General features: G+C 43.0%; 1 protein-coding gene across 1 annotated transcript in view; it reads right to left on the reverse strand.

Annotated features, from left to right (window-relative positions):
- Positions 1 to 2,940: 2,940 nt before the first annotated feature.
- Positions 2,941 to 22,686, reverse strand: part of ZMIZ1 (zinc finger MIZ-type containing 1) — a gene marked incomplete at its 5' end in the record, with an annotated part of 158,114 nt that continues 138,368 nt past the window's right edge. Inside the window, 9 exons of the mRNA XM_084264603.1 lie at positions 2,941 to 3,812; positions 7,031 to 7,279; positions 12,930 to 13,093; positions 16,128 to 16,375; positions 16,842 to 16,910; positions 18,664 to 18,731; positions 19,034 to 19,194; positions 19,661 to 19,766; positions 20,959 to 21,169. Coding sequence (XP_084120729.1) covers positions 3,705 to 3,812; positions 7,031 to 7,279; positions 12,930 to 13,093; positions 16,128 to 16,375; positions 16,842 to 16,910; positions 18,664 to 18,731; positions 19,034 to 19,194; positions 19,661 to 19,766; positions 20,959 to 21,169 — 1,384 coding nt within the window. The 3' untranslated portion in view covers positions 2,941 to 3,704. The remainder of the gene's footprint in view (positions 3,813 to 7,030; positions 7,280 to 12,929; positions 13,094 to 16,127; positions 16,376 to 16,841; positions 16,911 to 18,663; positions 18,732 to 19,033; positions 19,195 to 19,660; positions 19,767 to 20,958; positions 21,170 to 22,686) is intronic.

Genomic DNA, 22,686 nt, shown 5'->3' on the forward strand with positions numbered 1-22,686 from the left:
TCCAGAGGGAAACAATTAAAAAGTAAACAAACAAAAAAAGAATAAAAATACTACTGGAATTTCATATAATAATAATTAAGCTTTAAAAGAAATGACTGTGATTACCCTATTCACTAGGTTTTTTTCGTCTAATATGGCAGTGAACAGATAATAGCTAAGTTTTCATTTAGAAGCTTTTTCACACTGACTCCGCTATACAGCACCTGATTTTCACTGACAGGTAAGTTTTAAAACTGTCTCAAGTGTCCAACACTGGGGTGATGGGTAAAAATTGTGTTTTCTCTCTTAAGTTCTGCTTAGAAACCAAACATTTCTGTAAGGTTAAAAATGTCGACCGTCCGCTTTAATTCTTCTCTATTACTGTACAAAGCAGATGCAAACACTGCTCCAAGCATATTGCTCGTATCTGTGGGGCTTTTTTCTTTCCCTTTATGCTTTCCAACAGGTACTTTTAAATGATACATTTTAAATACTATCCGTTAGCACAAGGTCAATCCTTAACATACCTGGTTTAAAATACTAATGTTGTGTTTAAGAGAAAAATAATTTTGGGTGACTAATTTAGCTGCTCAGGATTCAATGGAGGGTGGACCATTAAATAGAATCAATTAAAAATCTGAGCAACCAGTTCCAACAAACAGCGAGAAATCATCTTTATTCCCAAACCTATGGCTTTAGACACTGCCCTCCCAACCCCCCCAAACAAAAACCCCGAAGTCTAAGGCTGTAAAGTAATTTTATCATTAGTGACCCCTGCAAATGACTTCAATACCTATATAAACAAGGCAGCAAAAATACAGGGGGAAACTACTACAGTAAAATGGCTACGAAACACATCTGTATCTGAAGAACGGTCTTTCCTAGGAACTGCATGACAGCAGCACCACACCACAACCATATCATCATGTATTACACCAAGGGATCTTTAATATTCTGCAGAGATCCTCTACAGGTTGTCAAGCCTACATACAAAAAAAAGACACTTCTAAGCAGAATAAAATATAATACTCTACTGTTTCCCTCCCACACCCACCAACTTCCCTACGTATGTGTGTCTTACAGTGCCCCATTTTCAGAGCCTGGGGCACCAGTACAGTGATATAAATATGGTACCTTATGTACTTGCTGCTTGCCTTGGTGCATCTTTACCTGTTCAGGTCAGACAGCCGGTCCCAGGTGTTCTGCTCACTTGGGCAAGTGAACAGAATCTCTGCCATCACCACCCCTCAATCACCCACGGTCACTGAGCATCAGTCGGTTAGCTGGGGTTTTTTTGACCCTAGGCAATCACTTATTCTGTTTCCACGACAGAGCTAGGCCCTGATTGTCCAGGTACTGCCTGATGTATCAATCCGTTCATCACATAAATGGATATGAAATTTGGGGTAATTTATCAAAAGAAAACGGGGGGGGGAGGGGGAGGGGGAGGAAGAAAAAAACCCAACTCCCTTATTCTGTTAAAGAACCCTTGATTTTCTTTTTTAAAAAAGGACCCATATTTTTCTTCAGACAAGGTATTTAAAAACACCAGCAAAAGTATAACCAGATCATGAAAATGTTGAATATTATCAAAGACGATACTAAAATATTCACAAAGATATTTACAATAGCAATTCTTAAAATAATTGATTTTGCATAATGAACAGCGCCTTTCTTAAAAAAACTTGAAACAAGAAAAATATAAGTGTGGGACCATCTCTACATAATATGTCTGACAGTTTCAATACTCCTACTGGAAAATAAAAGAACTAAACCGCCATTTCCTTTACTATCTACAGCAAGGTGCTGCTGACTAGCATATATATATCATGAGGCATGTACAGCAGTAGTGGGAAACGTTAACAAAAAGAGCAAAATAAAAACAAAACCAGCAAAGAATTTACAAACATGACTTTGGTGAGGAAAGCAAACCCAGAGTCGTAAGCACAGAGCATGCCATTTACAGCACTGCCAACTGAACACGGAGGGCTGGGAAGCTGGGAGCTACTCAAACCGACAGCGACAAACAAAACTTCGCCTGGCACTTCTGTTGCAAACGTATCGTGGCGAGCAAACGAAGGGTGTTTGACCGGATTTGGGATGAGGAACAGGGTCAGATTTACTCCAGTAACAAAAAGAACCAAAACCAAGAACTGTACAGTGGGCAAAAGCTGAAATGTTGCACCACAAGGGCAAAGTTGGCACACATGCACTTCTTACACAGCTACTGTACATCGTTAATAAGAGAGAGAGAAAGAGACAAAGAGCACAGGAATGGGCACAGAAGCAATAGGAAGCTCATGCAGGAGCAGCAACCACAGGAGAAGCACAGATCACAGAGGCAAGACAGTGATTGTGGCAGCAGGGTCTCTCAAGGGCTGTAGCAATCTGCTGACAGTTACTTATTCTCCCCATGCCCAGTCCTTCAGGAGAAAGAGCTCATCCCGACAGCCAAAGTTTAAAAGAAAGAAACCGAAGGAGGAGAAAAGGAAAAGGCTGAATTATCTGTAACAGTCACAGAAACAGAACAGAAAGCAAAACAAAAATGAAGCTGTAAAGTTGTCTGTCCAATGTCAATGCCCCTTCTCAAGCTGATTATTAAAAACAACGATGCAGATAGTGATGTTACTTTCCCTCCATCCTGCAATGATTTACTGGCTGCCTTCAACCCAACTTGTCTTACTATGTATTGTGCAGTACAGACAGTGAAACAAATGCTTGGGACACTGAAGGCTGTAGGTAATTATCACGAACAGTTTGGTTTGCATCCCCTCCCCCCTATTTTCCATTCTGTATGGCATACATGGCCAAGCCATCTATTACAGCGATCTCAAGAGCTGGATGTTGACACAGCCACAAACGGTACTGATTTGAAACCAAAACCACAAAAAAAAAAAAAATTAAAAATCCCTAAACACTGCAAACTTTTTTTTTAAAAAAGATTTTTCCTGGGTGTTTCCAGTCTGTGTGTTTGGCCAGAGGAGTCCTCTGCAAAGAGGTGGTTAAAATTCCTGCACTTGCAGAAATACCCATGGCTGCAGCCTGGAGATTCTCAGGACTCCACTACTGAATCCACACTAGGAAAACTGCTGGCTCCCTCTGACGGGCCTGTGTGTCTTCCCTATCTTTGCCACTTGACTGTAGGATTTGTGCTTTTTGGAGCTTTTAACGTGTGGTTTGTTTTTTTTTTTTTCTTTTGCGTGTGGCCAGGATATTCACTCCAACGCAAACCTGTGGTTGGAGAGGGGCAGAGGGCACCTGGGGTGGAGGGAGATACAGTTTCAAAAAAATGGAAGAACACACGTTGGAAGGACACTCTGAGACGGGTCAATTAAAGACAGTTCCATTTTGTTGCCTTTCTTCCCTTGCCAAGATTCATTTTTGCCAAGATACTTCACACTATGGTTATCACAGAACTCTCTCTCTAGAGGATGAACAACAAATGGGGTTTCCAATAGCTGCACAACTGTCTATGCTTCTTTGTCACGTGTAGCACGGCAGACTCGGAGATTACTGCATTTATCATGTTTTTCTCCCGTCACTTTCGCAGTCTTTGAAGCTGACAAAAGCAGTTCTGAGATGAAGAAAGCAGGGAGTGCACCATTGGATAAAGTTGTGAGGTTTGTTTTTTTTTTCTTCTCTTGTGGAAAAGGAGTGTTAAGGTTCCTCGCTGTGCAGCCACACACGTGTGAACAAGTGAAAGGGATGGGAGGATACATATGGTTTCAGTTGTTCTCAAAGAGAGACAGAAGGTCATCATTGCTATTGCTTGGCAAATCAGGAGGATCCAGGTATGAAAGCAGCTCATCTGGATTTGTGAGTTCTGGAAGCAGCTATAAAATATAAAGATAAAAGGAAAATTACAGATAACAGAAATACAATTAGGAAAAAAAGGGATTCAGCACCACACATTCCTGGAAACTGGTTTTTATATGTATAAATCCAAATAAATTGGATGGCAGCAACACAAACCTAACACCCCAGGATGGTGCCGTGTATCCGCTTGTTTGTGAAAGTCACTTGCCACCTGTGAATTACGTTACCATGTCAATTAGGGTTTCTCAATCAACCCCCCCATCACAAAGTTCATCAATAAACAAACTGTAGTTCCTGGCTAGGGATGATGGCAAAAACTTGCTTGTTATGTATGTCAGTTTCATATAAAACACTGAATAAAAACTTGAAACCTCTGGTTTGAGTAACACCTATTTGATCTTTAAGGTAGCTAACAAAGACTGGACTGACTGGCAGATGCCAGGGTGGTGATGACCCAAAGCCTACACCCCTACAGAAAGAGTCAGTCCTGCCCTTTGCTTGCCCCTCAGCCAGCTCCTAACACACCTCTGCACTGACACAGGCTCTTGGGCAGGGAGTTCACCCAGGGTCAAAAACAGGCCCAGAAAGGAAGAACAGAAAAAGATAAAAAACCCAGCTGAGGAGTGTGGGGAGAGGTGGGCGAGTGCTCCCTCTGCCTGGGGCAGTGAGGTTACACTGGTCAGAAGTACCTAACTACAGCATTACATGTGATTCCACACATTCCACAAGGTCTGGGCATAACACCCCATCCCAGCAGAAGCTGCGCTCGTCTCCACGGTGTTTCAGATCTAAAGGAATAGTTGTGGGGCTTCTCTCTGTATTGTAACTTGGTGTTTCGAATCAAAAGGTTTGGTTTTCCAACCATCACTCAGATCTGACAGAGAAGCAAATCCTAACTCCTGGTTTGTTTGCCTGGCTATGTTTTCTGCTTTATCCTGCATCTCTCTGTATCCCAGTCAAAAGTGAAAGTGTCACATATAAAAAAAGTTTGTAATAAACTCCCTTTATATTCAGTGGTGTGCTAAAGCAAAGGCAGAAAAACATGGACTGCTTTAACAAACTTAATAGTAGGTATGAGAAATTCATTTCAGGTTGTTTTATGTTTTCAAATACTATAAAATGAAAAGCTTGACTGCATTACATTTAGCATGCAAATATTATATTTATATGCTTCTATTACTCCTGTGCAAATGCAGCTTCATCTTCTAATGTTATATGGATGAACATATTTTTCAATAAGCTAAACATGAAATGCACAAAGTGGTTTATTACTTCCTAACCACTTATAAAAAATTGCAGTGTCAAGTTTACATAAACAGAATCTCCCAGAAGGAACACTTTTCTTAAACTACTGCCTTCTTTTAATCATGGTAACAATGCCATTGTCATAGTACCAGACTAAAAATAGAAAGCTTTTAAATGTGTTTCACCTGCTGTCATAATTTTTTATGAATACCTAGTACAGAAGCCCTAAAGAAAACTCTGGCCCCACCAAACACGTAGTAAATAAAAAAAAATATTGAATTTTCCCTATGATTTTACAACTCAGTTCTTAAAAATCTAATGTAACTCCTGTGATACAAGTGCAGATCACCTCTATCTACAAGAGGTACATCCTTTAACCCAGGTAACACCTTGGACTGAGTCACACTGAAATCCTAAGGATTTAATGTGACTGTGACAGCAGGGAGCAGACTGAGTTGCTCAGGGTACATCCATCCCCTGTTTGGTTTGCTGTCTGGGACTATATTCAGCCTGGTGAATATAGTCCCACACAACTCACCCACTGAAAGTTAAACCCAAAGTACTCCATCTGATCATGATTGAGCTCACAGATATTCAAAGAACTGTATTCCTCACGCTGTACAGCACTCCCCTTCTCATTTAGCTAATTTCAGCCTCCTGTTAAGAATCCACCAAGACTCCATCAGTGATAACCAGAGTACTGTGACAAACATATAGGTTTTTCTACTTTTGCTTTTTACCAAGGAACGAGCGCCTGACCTGTAACAGCATACTTTATGTTGCCTAAATATTTGAAGAAAAGAGAAAGACGTTTTTATTTCACCTATTAATACTGCTCATATGGGGTTCCTGAAGGGTTGAGAACTCTAATTGCCACATGAACTATTGTTCCCAAAAGATGCACACGTGACTGCGCTGTGTGAAACAGCAGCAGTCTGGTTCAGAGAGAAGTTACTCCGCTGAGCGCTGTTCCTGTAACTGGAGCATCCACCCCTCCCCAACCCCTTCCCTCCACCTGCGAGGCTACCTGCCGGCACAGTGCTCCTGCGTGACAGCAAAGACGGAAGTACAGCAACAGGCAATACAGAGAGAAATCCGAGGCACAGAGGTGAACGCTGCTCTCAGAAAATCACACTGTGCAGCTGCAGACTTTGGAACAGACAGGAGATACACATACGGGAACGCGTGACTCAAATGGAAATTCAACCCTCGTGCTAAGGAACTTGTATTTCAGGAGGTAGGTGGTTAACCAGAGAGGTACCCCAGACGATTCACTTCCAGCTCCACGGAGTAGATGGTAGAGATCAAGGATTACTTTCGACCTTAAAACGAGGCTTATCTGTGTCTAGTTGTGAGCTGCCTCCTGTAGCAGCCGAGGAGCCAGATGTCCTGGTGGTTTATTTTCCTGTGTGGTGTACCGGGAGGAAGAACTTGCGCTGCTGAGCTACCTGCACCAGCGGGTAGGGACGGGCACAGGCTGGGTTCGCCCGCAAGGCACAGGGACAGTGCCACACAGAGGGCCAGCGCAGACCCCCTCCCCCTGGCCAGGGCATGCCACAGGGCTCAGCGTGCAGCTCAGCTGGCACAGCCCTGCCACCATCAGAACCACACGCAGCTGCACCCTTCCTCTTACTCAGGCACTGCGATGGCTTCAGGGTCTAGATGAACACACGGGAGCCCTTATCCAGCGATGAGGGGGAAGTGATGAGACGGCTCCCAGCCTGCTGCCCAAACTGCTGACTGAAGAAATGCCTGTCTTGGTGCTAGGAAGAGGCTGTGGCTTGTGCGCCATGCAGCTGCTCGAACCAGAACCACTCTCCCAGCAAGCCAGGAGCACCCTGTCACCTGCAGCACCTGCGCCCATGTACCAAAGCATGAAAGGATGGCATGTGCTGTGGAAGCAGCTCCCCGTCCCATGCCCTCCCCGCCCTCCCACCGCGAAGCGAAGCACACGCTATGGCAGGCAGATGATAGTATGACACAGACTTACATCCAGCGAGGGCTCCGGCATGTCGGGTGCTCCCTGTCCACCAGCCTGACCCTCTAAGGCTGAGGAGGGATTAAAGGTCAGGTCACTGTGTGGATGGTTGCTAGAAGCGGCCGGGGGCGGCTGCCGGGACTGCTGGGTAGGAGGCCCGCTGTGATGTAATGGCTGCCCTGACTGGCTGCTGGGGTGAGGGACGTGCAAACCTTGCTGCATGGAAGTATGGGACTGATCAGTGCTGCCGGGATGAGGGATCTGCGGAGGAGGAAAAAAGCAGGAAAAGAAAGTGAGGCCACAAGGTACAGTGCTCGCGGTGCCTGACTCTGTAACCGCATGTTACAAAAAGAAATAAATTTAAAATAACAAAACAAAACACACACACACACAACAAAAAACAACAACACACACACACAAGAGAAATAAAAAAGTGCAATTGGAAAAGAAAACTCCATATCCCAATGCCAGGGGAAGCGTTTCAGCTTTTTGAAGGTTATCTGCAAAGGGGAGAGAAACACACTGGATTTGTGCAGTTGGTTTGCTTCCTTGAGATGTGGGAAACTGGGCTTCAAGATGCAAATAACAAACCCCAGAGAGGAGGGAAGGAGGCTTGTGGGTGCTGCTCCGTGTTAGCAAAGCAGATACTCTGCCCTAAAAAAATCCCATAAATGAATGGAGAATTTGCTGATAACGATCCCTGCACCAGGAAACTGATTAACCGCAAAAATGCATCATTTCTGCTCAGCTCCCTTATTGGTCAACTTCCTGGCACCACTGCCTATTCATGTTTCAGCTCATTACAGGCATGTTGCAGGCACCAGCCCTTCCCCTCCTTTTCTTTCCAGAATGCAACACCCCTTCTTAGGGCTGAAGATTTTCCTTGCTGATATTCACGGTCTCAGATGTTTGATGAAAGCCCAAGTCGGCTCTGTGAGCCAGCTCCCCACTCACCAGCAGAGCTGCTTTGGTGGCTGCATACCCACCACTGAGAAGTACAGCGCAGGTGTGCAGCTAATGACCACACTTCTATTCTGTATTCATGCTGTGGGCAGACAAGTTCTATAGAAAAAGTGTGGTATTTTTTTTATGATTTCTGTGGGGAATAAACTACCAAGCCACATGCATCTTCCAAACTCTATTACAGAAGAATGGGGTGAAAGTGTCTCTCTTACGTGGCAGAGAAGCAACAAAAATGCACAAGCCCAATTCTTCCCTCCGCTGCACATCACATTTAATGCTAGTGGATTCTCTGAGGCATGGCCAAAAAGTGTCTGAAAGTTTCAGAATCAGATGTGTCGTGTTAATTGGGTATATGGAGAAGCAAAAAATGTTTACATTTTTTGAGGAATGCTACATATTGCCACAAAGTGGAGCTGAAATAAAAGAACATATACATACAACAACAGCATGAAATTCGTCAAGCCAAGCCAACAGAAATCAGCAAAACTCTACGTCAGCATTGACCCTTTCGTATCACAGTAAACTGCAAGGTTATTTTAACTTTTAGTCTTCAGTTTTGGAAAGCAAAAGGGAGGTTATTACAAAGTTTAATTAAAATGTTCCCACAAAACTTAAAAAAAAATACAGAAACCAGCATTTGATAAAATACATTTCACCACTCTCACAGAAACTGAAGCCTGAATACCGATCCATTGGGACTGTCATACTCAGCTACACAAGGTCCTTTTCAATACTTTGGTAGTGTGAAGGTTGGTGGAAACGAGCAGGAGTCTATCTGCAACACCTCATCTGGGCTTCTTTCCCGCATGCAAGTTTAAAGTAGCCATTAAGAAGCCCTGATACACAAAAAGCTCTTCTCCCATTAGGGCCACAACCAGACTGAAAGGTTCTCTGCAACACTACTGTCATTACCTTAGGGGTATATTTGTACAAAATCTGCCCACAGACCACACCTCTGTGTAAATGAATCTGCTGCCTAAAAACTTAGCAAAAGTCCAACTGCAGGGCAGATGTCTATCCCAATAGCAGCGTTTCCTTCTTCATTCTGTGTGGTCACACGCAGCACAAAGTGTGGAAATTAAGAAAGCTTAACAAAAAGTAAAAAGTAACTTGAGACAAGTGTTGCTAAAGTGGGAAACCAGTTTCCAGAAGAACAACAACAAACCAAACAAGTATTATATTGAATAGTCTCATAAGTTTACCCCTGAATACACAAAGCAAGAGTAATGCTGGAATGTTTCTATCAATAACTATTTAAACCAAGAGGCATTCATATGTTGCCAGGCATATTTCCAAACACATGAACAGGTTAGAAATTCTACATTACGTTTACATATGCAGGCATTGTATATGTACAAATATTTAGTGGATAAGGCAGCATTCTTGGGCCCCAAGATAACTGTTGGATAGGCAGTAATTGTTCACTGTAAGACTGAAGGCCACTGTAATTTTAAACAGCCATCGCAGGTTCACAATCCAGCTTAGGCCACAGACTCTGCCAGCCTACCTGTGCTGGCACTGTTCTATCAGCGTTCAGCTAACTGATGGTATGTTTGCCATGGTGCAAAGCCATTCTAAGCAATACCCTTTGTGCACGTCCAGCTTGTGTCCCCATTGTTTCATTTTTAAAACACTAACCCACACTAGAGGTCAGTGGAGTGTAATAAAGATAAGCCTTTGCTTAGATAGCAAGGTAATTCCAGAGTTGGTTTTAGGAGTTTAAACTTTGGCACTCTTAAAACATTTACAATCTGTAGGAGAAAAGCTTGTAGCAGACACAGCTACATCCTCAGTTTAACAGCTCTTTATGAGCCCAACAGTGACCTCTAGGAGCGCTGAGATGTACTGCTGTAGAGCAACTGGATCTGCCAGCTGCAGAACAATATTCCTTTCATCTCAGGAGAAAACTAGCAGTGAAAGAAGATCAGCAGGTTAAGTCGATGGTTTATATGTCTCTCCATGTTTTTTATGTAGTTTTACCGACTCTTTGGCTGGCTTAGCTGCCAGAACCACTGAAAGATGCCATCCTGTCCTGCTGCTGTTTTGGTCTGTTTTTCCCACCCACGCCTCTGCCTTCCAGGGCATCCTTGCGGACTGATGTGGATCAAAGCTAAACTTCCCCTCCCCTGCCCTCTGAATTAGTTCTGAATCACATTAATACCAGCATCCAGATCACTTCATGGCTGCAATAGTGCTTGTGCTGCTGTGAAAGAGGAAAAGTGAAAATAGAAGCAAGAAGCGATGACTTTTTGCAGCTTGTACCACCTTGCTGTGTATATGGAACTACAGCGTGACCATCCATTGCTCAGTCAGGTACTACTCCTTCCCCTGTCTGCAGTAAGCACTGAGCTAGAGTAACTCTGAATTCCCCCTCTGTCTAAAACTTGTTTACAGTTTCTGAAAACAAACACGATGCAGTTGTGGCAGCTACTTTGTAGTAATGTTGCACCAACATAGAAACATCTGTTCAACAGTTCACACACCACTTTGCTCTGGCAAAGAGGTGTTACCTCTAGCCCCATTCCAGGTCTTGATTTTTTTCTTCTTTCACAAGGGTGGAACAGCAATGATGAGAGAAGGTATTTCTGATGACCCAGCTCTACCTACTTAGGGCAAACACGTCTGCATTTCCTGAAGTGACCTATGGGGCATGTCCAGAGGGATCACCTTTCTCTGCCTATCATGGCACATAAATGGGGTGACCACATCAATCTTCCTAATAGGAAAATTAGGAACTTCCTCAGCAGCATTCAGCTCCAGTTAGAGCTTGGCTCTAGAAGGACCACACAGCTGAACCTGACTCACCTTGTAAAACATGAAATGATCAAAATGAAAATACACCTTAAACGTGGTAAAAAGCAAAGACAGAAAGCCAGACAAGAGCTCAGGCAACACCTTAAAACCTTATTTCAATTATGCAATGTCATTTTTAGTTACTTTTGTGCAGAGGTGTCTGCCCGAAGACACTCAGCTACACAGCTTCACAATGCGTTAATGGCCTAAGTTTCTCTAAAACCAGTAATTTTAATGCTGCCTTTCCTCAGTGTCTGCTACAGACAAACAGTTCATCCTTGACAGAGAAGAAAGGAAGAAGGAGAAAAAGAAAGAGGAAAGCAGAGGCTTTATAATACTGAAAAAGCTGTGTGGGAGCACTACCAGTCCTCCAATGCGGCCTTAAAGATTGCATGGTCACACTGACACGGTCAATCTAACTCCCTTTTTCTAACAGACCTGAAAACGGACCCTCATTAGAGAGAATCCACCACTGACATAAACTAGATGCAACTTGCTATAGTGCCACTTCCCATTCCCCAACAGTACAGTTTGCACATCCTGACAGGCGAGGTAGACCTCAGAGAAAGGTTTCCTTTAATTGCCAGCTACCATACCAAGTACCACACTGGCGACAGACTGGCCTACAGAACAACCCTCTTACAACTCTCAACATGCATAACTTAAGCAACTTTCCCCTTTGCCATCATCTGTAATTGGTCCCATTTTCAGAAAGCTACAAATTCTTCACTTGCATAACACAACCACTTCAGATCCTACCCTTCAGGAATTTCACTGGGGCAACTACTACAGCAATGGTGTAGCGGGAAACTGCTAAGTCAAGAGGTAGCTGCCAGGTAATGGGAAGCAAAGAATAAATCCCTGTGGCTTTGATGGTAAGGAAAGCAGCTGTGAGTGGTTCAGGTTGGTAGGCAGTATTTCTGTCCTCACTACTACATTCTAATACTGTACGGCTGGTTCTGATGCAGATAATTCAGACTGCTCTTTAAGGTGGGTATGTGGAATAAACATAAAATTAAGTTTACAGCATGCTTGTTCAGTCCTTTATTAGTCTGAGAAGAGGTAAAGCTGTTACAGTTTCTGGACTCTTCTTTTTCAGACAGCCTTGTTACTTGGGCTTTCTCCAAGACATACTAAGAACTCTCTCTCTATTTCTCACCATCATCCTTGGAAAACCCACTGCCAGCTAGAGGAGATGTTGAGTAGGCTTTTGCTGAGCATCTGCTACCACATTTCCTCATTACATTCCAAAATTGTACTTTCTAGTATTCACTAAAGACATGGCACAGATGACTTGTCAAGTTAAACATCCTTCCTGTGCAGTAACAGCACACTATAAAGCTCCTGCCCTGTAACTTAAATGAATATAAAAGGATGTATACACACACTCCCCTCCCTGAGATAAAATAGACAACTAGCCATTTCTAAGAGCTAAAGGCTGCTGGCAGCTTTTCTATCACTAGCTGCTGCAGGATGGCATTTTCTGGAGATACAAAGTTCCGTATATAAAACTCGCTGCTCTGAGCAAGCTGCTTTTCCCAGCGCATGGTTCTGCCTCTCCATCTGAGACTCAGGGAACCTCCATGTTTTAGTCTCGTACAGTGATCCACTCTCAGAACAGTGGCAGCATCTCTCCTCACAATCTACAGGCTTGTCCTACCCCCAACAGCTTAGAGGTGCCTTTCATGCTACTTGAGTAGAATTCCCCCTCAAAATGCTTTGATGCAAATTTTGCCCTCAGGGACAAAGCCAGGGAAGATGCTGAAGTCATTCATTCAGTGTCTCGCTATAACAAGCTGTCTGGTGAAGATGGATATTCACAGGCCCTGCTGGCCTAGGGAATGAAGTCTAGTTTTTTCCAGGTGTCAGAGCAAAGCAGGATGATTAACACAAGCGCACGGAGCCAGGTCACCCCTTTCAGATAAACAAGCTTAAATGACAACTCAAAAAGCTCAGAAGTGCTTCTCCAGAAACACAAGAAAGCCAGAAACTGGAAATAGCATTTTTGGCATTTCTCAGGACTACTGTATTTCACAAACTTCCCACATGAGTAATCCACCAAAAGTAAAGGCAGTTCACAGGGCAAGTCCGTTAGCTGGCTGAGAGCTCCTTGCCCCCACAAAGGAAAGCCTACGTGCGCAGCACCATTACTTACAGATTCCTGCATGGGGTGACTGAGAGGTTTGTCAAGCGCTGCCATGCTGCTCGGCATGTCTGGAGGATGTGACAGCTGTGGCCCATGCATGAAGTCGTTCATAGACGTGCCACCAGGATTCCCATGCGGGAAGTCAAAATTGCCATGACCTTGGTAACTGTTGCCTGAAAGAGAAACAGATGTGGTATGAAAGAAACTATTTGTTTCCCCAACGCTGACCTCTCAGAGTATCTTGTAAAAGCTGCGTGGCGTGGCATCCTCCCCGCACAGCACAGGGTGACTGCAGCGCTGAGCGTGACAGCACCGCGCTCCCCACTGCTGGAGCGAGCTGGAGCGTCAGGGAGGAAAGCTGCACTCCGCCTTCTGATCCCGGCTGCTGTAACAACCCAAGCACGTGCTGTCACTAACTGAGAGCTGCTGACATTTCGAAAAACCACTGTCACGTCACCACACACACTTAACTATGTTGAGGAGTGAAAGGTATATTACATTCTGTGGAATATTTGCATCTTGACAGCATGTCAGCGGGACTGATACCCACTGCCCAAGTCCAGGATTATTTATAGGACACCTGTTATTTACATCTACCCTTCTATGTGCTCAGTAAAACTGCAGCATTGCTTCAGTTTCTGATGAAGCTCAATGACAGAACTGCATCAGGAAGATGCCACATACCAGTTCATAGCACAGCATCTCTTTTACCTCTTCTTCTGCAGTATGAAAAGGCAACTTGCATTAAGATAGTGCAGAAAGGGCCTTCATATCTAACTGCAGTTTATAACACAACTCCCATTGCTCCCACAAAACCTAATAAAATTCACTTGACTGTCTGAAAATACAACATCATTTTTCCCCTCTTGGATCTACTCTGCTAATGTTCCACACTGGCTGCCTGTAGCCTGTATTTCAGCACATGGATATGCACACTCATAATAAAAAGCTAGTAACTTTCCGAAATCCACCTACCTTCAGCCTGAAATTACGTTCTCCAAAGCACCAAAATCTTACCCTAATTCAGAATAAACAATCTGGATTCATTCCTCACACCTCTACCATCTAGCAACAAGCCTGGAGTCCCCTGCTGATCAGCAGAACAAGTGCTGTGTGACTACTGTCGGTGTGTTTTGATCCAACCCACCTCAGCCCAGTGATCTCCACTTTGAACACAGGCTTGCTTTACAATTCAATACAGGGATTTTACTCTCCATATTTTTTCTGTCCAGATCCCTCTGTTAACACTTCCAACTGAGACACCAAGTCTGGTGGCTTATTTGCTATGAACAGCAAAAATTGAACTAAAGCCCTTCAACTATTTCATATAAGGAACTGAATTGGATGATACTGAGCTCTCATGTAACAGAATTGCTGTGGAGCTTGCACGGAGAGCCTGCAGTTCGTCAGCTGAGGTACAGCAGCTTTACATGTTCAAGTCAAGAAGGGAGTTTGACAAACTGAAGTAGCTGCATCATTTGCTCTTCAGCACAGCTTCACAAGCAGAAGTTTAATCTCAGAGGAATAGAAGTCATTAGCCATGTAAGAGTATTTCTCAAAGTAGTCCAGGCTTTGATCTATCATGTAAATACTGCAGAGCCTTACTAATTCTCATTTTGTTAATCTGCAAACTGGATGAGCCTCATGGAAGATAGCTGGTCTTGCCTTACTTCTCAAGAAAGATTTAGTAACAGGGAGCTGAGGTCTTGCATTACTGAGTACTCATTATATTTGCAAATTAAACTCCAGCATGCTTACTGCCAAACCCAAATAAACAAACATAAACCACAACAGTAGTAGTAGTAGTAGAAGTACTACTATTTTGCTCTAGAGCACTGTTGATCAGAGGACATTCCCTAATTCTAACCACTAAATTCCAGAGGACGTACTGATGGAGACTGAAGATGCAAGGCAATATGCCCAGGGAGTTAAGAGCCATGCAGCAGCGTGCCCTTCTCTGGGGCAAGAGTTGTGCCCCATGCTGACAGACAGCCCTGTGAAGATGCTGAGGATAATTTGGTGCTCTGCACTGCCATGCCTACCGCAGGGGAAACAGGAGAGTGTGGGTTTAACCTGCCACTGATGAGTCAGGGCTCTGAGAAGCTATGACTACCTCTGCTACAGGATCCACAGGGGAAGGCAGGGATATAACAGCGTAGGCAGCAATCGTTACATAAACCCTCACCCCCACTCCATGTGACTACCCTGTCCGTTCCTGACTATAGGCTAGAAGGATGAAGAATAGATGGCTCTGTTCTCATGCTCTGACTGTGCTTCACTCCTACTAAATGAGTGAAAAATTTGTGATTCAGTGCCCTTGGCTTTGTTATAGTAATCATTCATCTGTTTGGAAACCTGAAAGTTTTATCATGTCACCAGTTTTGCAGTCATTGGAGCAAATTAACCATATTTTGCATGCAATCTGTATTTTTCTTCAAATGCCTGCAGAAAGCACATATATCACCTTGTAATCAATTTGGGGATTCTGATGGTGTGAACAGTTGGTCTTTTCCCAGAGCTGAACTGAGTCAGATCATATTACTTGCAAAAGAAACAGTCCCTGGTTTCTTATTTTCAGAATTGTCACTATAATTGAGCTACTCCCAACATACCAGTCATCTGAAAACTTATCTCCCCTGTCTGTATTTCACTCCCCGTTTCTCAACGTAGCAGCACACGCGCAGAGGAACTCTGAAGTAATCTTCTAATGCAAAGGTGTTTGCAATGCAGTTAAAAGCTCTTCAGAAGTCATCCACTTTTTTGTGTGGCCTATCAAATGCCACCCACCCAGCCACAAGTTAAACTTAGTGGCTCAAATAGCAGGGTTAATGGGTCAGGCTCTGCACTTTGTAACTGCTGTAGCACTAGAAACCTTCACAGGAGAGTAGGAACAGAAGGGAAATGGACGGAGACAGTGAGGGAAGATGTGTATCGTGGCAGGCCATGAATACAGAAAGTGATATACACAGTTTCTGATTCAGGGAGGGCTGTGTGGCAATAAATATATTATGCATCGATTTCCTTACCAAAAATATATTTTCCTCCAAACAAATGAATCTTCAATGAAGAGACTGATGGCAGGATTTCAGAACTGCAGTCATATAAATTGCTTGCCTTACACACCTCTCTGAGAAGATGCACTCACACAGCCCATCACAAAGGTGACTGAAGCACTGACTTCTGGGGGCACAAGGTTGTAAAACTAACCTTGGTTACCGTATTCAGTGGAGTTGTTGCCTCCTGGAGGAGGGGGTAAGGACGGATAAGGTGACGGGCCAGGACCCAAAGCTGCAATCATCTCCATCACATTTGGCATGATCATCTGGCTGGGACTCATGGTCTTAAATCTTTTTGAGGGAATGCCATCTGGGTCATCTTTGATGTGAATATCTGACTTTATTGGGACCGGCCTCCAACTGCAAGTTGGATCAATGGTAACTTCTTCAAACTCTGAGCTGTAAAATAACATGAAAATTTCAGCATGTTAATTAATTATTTTTTTAAAATGAATTTTGCTGAAGTTTCTCACAAGAATCTGCATGGTAACAAACTCTTTCAGTCTCAAGTGTGCACTGAAAGCAAGTTTTTAAAAAGGCAACTCTGAGAGCACATTTCTTTTTTTATCCACACAATGAAATCGAAACATGTGAATCAGGACTACTTGTAAACAGCAGAAAACATTTAATCCTCCATTCTCACTCTCCCCTCTACTATTCTGGTGAGGCTGCCATCAAGAGATAACCCAGACAGAGATCAACTACGCAGTAAGAATCACTGTATCACTAGCTCCACCAAGGAGCCATGAAATAGAATATTCAAGTTCAATCACCAAGGGCTACTTTGGCGTGACTATCTCAGCACTCATTAACATATCTCCTGGCTGCTCAGACCCCGATATCAGAAATGAGTAAGCTCACTTACTTCTGTATAGCGTTCAGAATACCCCACATATACTGGTCAACCTCCAAGCCTTCTAGCAGAGCAGTTTTACTAGAAAGGAAAAAAAAAAAACCACACATACAACCTCATGTTAGGATATCACTGCAAGAGTGAAACTGAGAAGAAAGACAGGTTAGCGACGAAGTCAGCAGACTGGGATCCACCAACTCATTATTTGTAACATAATTTCGGAATGATTTGGGGCAGTTTTAGTTCTACATCTGCATTACCAGGATAATAGTATTCTACATCAAATAGATATAGAATAAGAGATAAGGATACATCTACTTGTGTGTGTCCACATGCTGTTCACATCCTTGGAATATTTTTTTTAGTGGAATATATTGCAAATTTAAAGGCTTTTCAAACATACCAGATCTCTTCTGTGAACATCAGCTAGCACTTTTTTTTTCCAAATTAGATCCTTTTTTGAGCTACACAGTAATATGCCTTCAAAGTAGCTACCTATTATAGCTATTTTACTTAAGATCAGCACAGATGGGGATGGAACAAAACAAAAATGGAAAAGATTTAGTTATGTAGGCACTTAGATCTGAACGCAGGTGCTCATACTCAGAGAAAAAGGACAAAAAAACTTGGCCTGGATGTTTGAATACATGAATAAAGAAGCAAGAGACCCAATTCTTGTGATACTTCTAGCCTAACTTAGAAGATAGAAAAGACTCAGGTAGTTCATAGAAAGCACCTGCACTTTAGGATACATTTCAATCATGGACAGTCATCAGAACATGCTCGTCTCAGCCTACCACGCCTACAGAAGCAGATAAAAGAGTGAACCATCTCCACTCCTGTTTGTACCTAACATGCAGCAGAGATTGAACTGGAGACTTCCCGAGATAAAGTACAGGCAGCTACAGCTCCCTGACCTGAAGAACCCTGGCTCCTCAGCTGAGGCTGGAACACACTTGTCACCTATGGACTGAGCACAGTTGGTTTCAGACACTGAACTGGCCTACAGACGTTCTGCAATTCTTTCTGCCCAGTTAAATGTAAGAATAGGCAATTTCTAATCACATCAAAGCTTTCTGTTTCATTTCTTCTGCAGTATATCAGCTCACTGGTCAAAACATAAGCCTGCTTTCTGGCCTCACTTTAATTTGTACTTGATGCTGACTTTGACCTTGAAGGATCCAACTTAATTTCCTACCTAATTACTGGAAGATGTTGAGGTCTCCCCCTCTCCTTGAGCACTGCCATTAACTACTTATCTATGTGACTCAAGGAACTACCGCAGGTACTGTGCTTTAACATCCTTACTAACATCCTTACTTACTGTTCAGGTGGTTGCTGAACACTTCAGCACCTACATATATGAACTTCAGTAATTTGGGGACTACAACATTAAAATACACAAAAGTAGCTCTAGAGTAGACTGTTCTTTTGCCATGGCATGTTGTTGTCTGATAGCTGCTGGTACTTTATACTCTCAGAGAAGACAAACTCCCAGCTCATTCTTTTCTGTAGACATCTGTCTTAATGTAAGTATTCATGCTTATTTTGAACCCTACACAGCCCACTGATAGCCTGTAATGAGAGCTCACAGATTATGCCTTTTGTGAGGAAATCTCTCGTCATCTGTTCTTAAATTTCTAATAATCCAGGGCGTTCCCTCAATTTATGAAATACTGTAAGAATTCTCAATGAACTTCATGCTATTAGATAAATCTAATAGATACATCTTATTTCCCAGCACTTCCTTTTTCTCCCCTCCATGACCCTAAACATGACCTGAATTTGGTTGAAGGGTGTACAACTGCATTTCACGGAGCGTGGTTGCACTTACTTGCATACTGGACACCTCCAAGTTCCTCTTTCACAGTTCAGTTGCAAGTAAGATTCCAGATCAAAGCACTAGGTATCAGACAGAAACAAACAGGGAAAAAAAAAAGATGAAATCAAGGGGAAAAAATTGTATTAACTGAATTAGTTGGACAGAAGTAAAGCTGCCATGGAAAAAAGTCTACTACCACAAAAAACTACATCAAATAGCTTCCTTTCTCCCTCTAGATTAAAAATATTTATAGTTAAGTATTTAGGTTGGTAGACAAAACTAAATCCAGTTCCATTAGTCTCTCTCATACAATAACCAAGCTAAAGGTACTGCAACACCACACAGCTGAGGGAATATTGCCAGGCCACGGGCAGCTACTCACTTGTACATGCTTGCAATCGTGGCCCCTTGCTGGGAGCTGAATCCGCCGGAATGTGATGGGACACTTCAGAGACACTTTAATAGCAGTTTGCTCTACTCCATCTTCCCCATTTAGCGTCGCGTTGCCAGAGGAAGCTGCTACGCTACTGAAGTTCCTCTTTACTGTTTAGGAAGAAGGCATGTGTATGTGTGAGAAAATGCAAGTATATTCCAGGTAATTTAGAACACTGTCCTGAACAGACAAATCATCACACACATGCCTACCCGTTACACCCTCCAACAAATAAGTGGCATACAAGAGCTTAACTCAGCCTTAAATAAATAAAGAATAACCTTTCTACATCAGGCTTTTAGCAAGCCAAGAACAAATGTGATGGAAAAAACAGAGAGATTTTCCTGAAATAGGAGAGTCCTCATTGGGAACTAAGCTTGTCCCCTTGGTGTTTTGTTACCCGCACCCAAAGAACCCTCAACATTTCAGGATACCAAGGATTTAATCTAATCTTAATGTTCCACAAATTCTTGACAAGTACATCTTAAGGTAAAGTAAATCTGGCATAGAAACAGCTTATCCCATCTGAACATAGGCGTTCTGGAAAGTCATCACCCACACAAAATGAAAACTCACTCTTAGTGATACAATGTTCTGCTGGGAGGAGGCGTTTCTTTAGTAGACCTTGAAGTACAGAGCGAACGGATGGCCGGTGTACTAACTGCAACACGAACAAGTGTGACTGGAAGAAAAAGCATTTTGTTACCAAGAGAACCAAACACATACTGCTGAGCAGAGCTGCATTCTTCCCATGGACACATGGCTTCCCTAAGAGCCTAAATATGAAAGCTGGTTCTGCTCCACTGCGCACATGCACTCCCTTAGGGATGTTCTACATGCTGTGCAGTATGCTGTTCCATGCTCCAGGAGCATAATGTATACAAGGACTTCAAAACAAGCAAAGATTTCTTGCATTTTCTCCCTCCTTGATATTCACAATACACAGGGCTGACGTATTTGTCTCTGACATCAGGGTTTATTTTTAAAATCCTGGATTCTTGGACACTGTTCTAGCCTACCTGCGTGCCCTCAGACTACGTTGGAAGTTGCAAAACCAATTTACTACTGACGTGTCTGGAACCAACTGAATCTTCTTCCCCACCACAGAGCTTGTTGTGGATTCACAGGATGTTGCCCCTGCTCTTAAGCTACCAGATAAATGACATTATGTGGAGAAACATCAGTGTGAAGTAAAGCAAAATGGGTGGATAGCTTCTTGTCAAAATGCCTTACACTGTGACCCTGGGAGAGGTAGCGGCTTGCTTTCTTGTCAGTGACAGCAGAACAGTCAAAAGCTCTGACTACCAGTCTGCAGCAGTTACTCTATTAAAAATAGAGTACTTGTCCCCAAGAGTAACTAAACCATGAGAAAGGGGAAAACTGCAGGGTCTAGACTGCATCATGGAAAATGAGTTTTCTATTTTAAATGCTATTTGCAAAATCATAACCAACGACTATAATGTTGATTTTCTCTTGTCAAACCAAAGGCAGTTTAATCCCCATAGTAAAGGAAATTAGCAGCAGACAACAGTCTGCATATCACAATAATCTACTGCTATATTAATACACTTTAGCCACCTTGTTGCACTGGCATATGCTAAATAGGTAGGTGATCAAACTCCCTTCCTCCCCTAGACCACAACCTTTACAGAGACATGGGAAGAGCACCACCACTATATTCTGCAATAATTCAGCAGCAAAAATTTCCATATTAGCACTCTGACTGTGTCAACATCATCAAACAAGCACCTTACTAGAAAAATACGTGGAAAAAACCCAAGCACAAGGCTCTTCGAGCTAAGGCAACGTTTGCAAACAGTACTAAATAGCAAACTCAGCATGGGCAGCTGCAGCCGTGAGCTCGGTGTACTTACACAACAACATGCTGTGACTGTAATTTGAATCGTGTTTCTCCCCGGCTGGCAGACATGCTTTAGGTGCAGAGGTTTATGAGATGTCTTGTTGTCGCCACGTTCGATGGTAAGTGGGGTTGCATTAACGCTGACCTGGACTGAAGCTGGCCAGTTTGTGTTCATTTGTCTGTCTTCATGGTGATAGCACTTGAACTGTAATTCCAAGTCAGACCTGTACAACAACCAATAAATCTTCCTTTAACTTCGCTTTCACATTGCCGAGCGAGGCCGTTTCGATGCTAGGAATGCTTTTTTTTTATCAATCAGATTATTTTTCAACAATTATTGCCAGGATGTAACACACTTTCTTCATAAAAGCCCTCAACAGAAACAAGTCATGATGAATTAATGATGCAAGCATGCCACAAAGTTGTTGTTAATATTTTACACTTAGAAAAGACTTGCCAAGGGAACATCTCAAACCACTCTGCAAAACCAGACCACGGAATGATCCTGAAGAAAGAAAACCCTTAACATCAGGTAGGTCTCTCCTGGGTGTTCAGAGCTAAGAACAAGAAAGTGTTATGCTGCAGTGGGTTGTGCTGGAAGGCTGTGGATTCCTCACTACACTTCAGAGTATTTAAAGGAGCATTTGAATGAACACCTGTCAAACAAAATACAGGGGCAGCTCATCCTGCCTTGGAGCAGGTAAATCAACTAAGATAAAATGACGTCTGTCTCTCAACTCCCTGTGTTTCTGTGACTCCAAATTAATACAGATGTGGATTAAATCTACCCAATTTAGACCTTCTTTCAGAGCATTAATTCCTCCCACCTCTCCAACTTCCACACACTATTTAGCTCCTCAAAAATTAGTTTTATAACACCTCCAAAAATGGAAGAGGCTGAGATTAAGTTAATCACAAATTAAGTGCGTAGAGACTATGACTCCAGTTGCATACACGGATGTTAACCTTGTGTTAGGAATGAGTAATTTGAAGAAGACAATTAAAAGAACATGAAGAACTGAACTGAAATGTCAGGATTCTGCTGCTTATGACAGCAAGACAGCTGAATGTGTATCTTTTATGCTTGAAAATCTAGGTGCTCATTTCTTCATCTTGCCAGAAGGTATCTTTGTAAGATACAGGAGGACCGGCTCATACAGGAGATCATCACTGTAACTGCCATTTTCTTTGTCCAAAACCAGAGGTTTCAATTCTGACTTAAGATCATCTTTTCTGGATTTCAAAACATGGTTTGGCACTGGATAAAAGCATGTTGTGTGGGGTTATTTTAAAGAAAGGTACAGAATACGAATTACCCAACCTTTCAACATAATCCATCTACATTAAGTCTTTCTAGGCTTTTTCCAGTATTTGATAAATGTTTTTTGAAAGGGATCCCTGCAAGACCTGCTGGAGAGTGTCACCTCACGAGAACACAACATAGACACCCCAACCCAGAGGGATGCGAGGCTTGGCACCTCTGATACAAACCCCAAGCAGATTAAGGGCATTCCCAAGGACTCTGAGCAGGCCTGCTGAATGTCACGGAGCGGTGACAGAGCTCAGGAGACCCTCATGTTCCTAGCACGCAACGCCTCTACCGCGGGACGCTATTAATAGCTCAGCAGCGCTAAGGCAGAACCAGCTTCAAGGAGACATTTTCCCTGCCTTCAACCTTTCTGTTTCTCGTAACCATCAGAAGTTCCCAGTGGGGAGAAGAACAGTTGCATTGCTATTCATT

This window comes from Gallinula chloropus (genome assembly GCF_964237585.1).
Source record: "Gallinula chloropus genome assembly, chromosome: 5".
NCBI lineage: Eukaryota > Metazoa > Chordata > Aves > Gruiformes > Rallidae > Gallinula > Gallinula chloropus.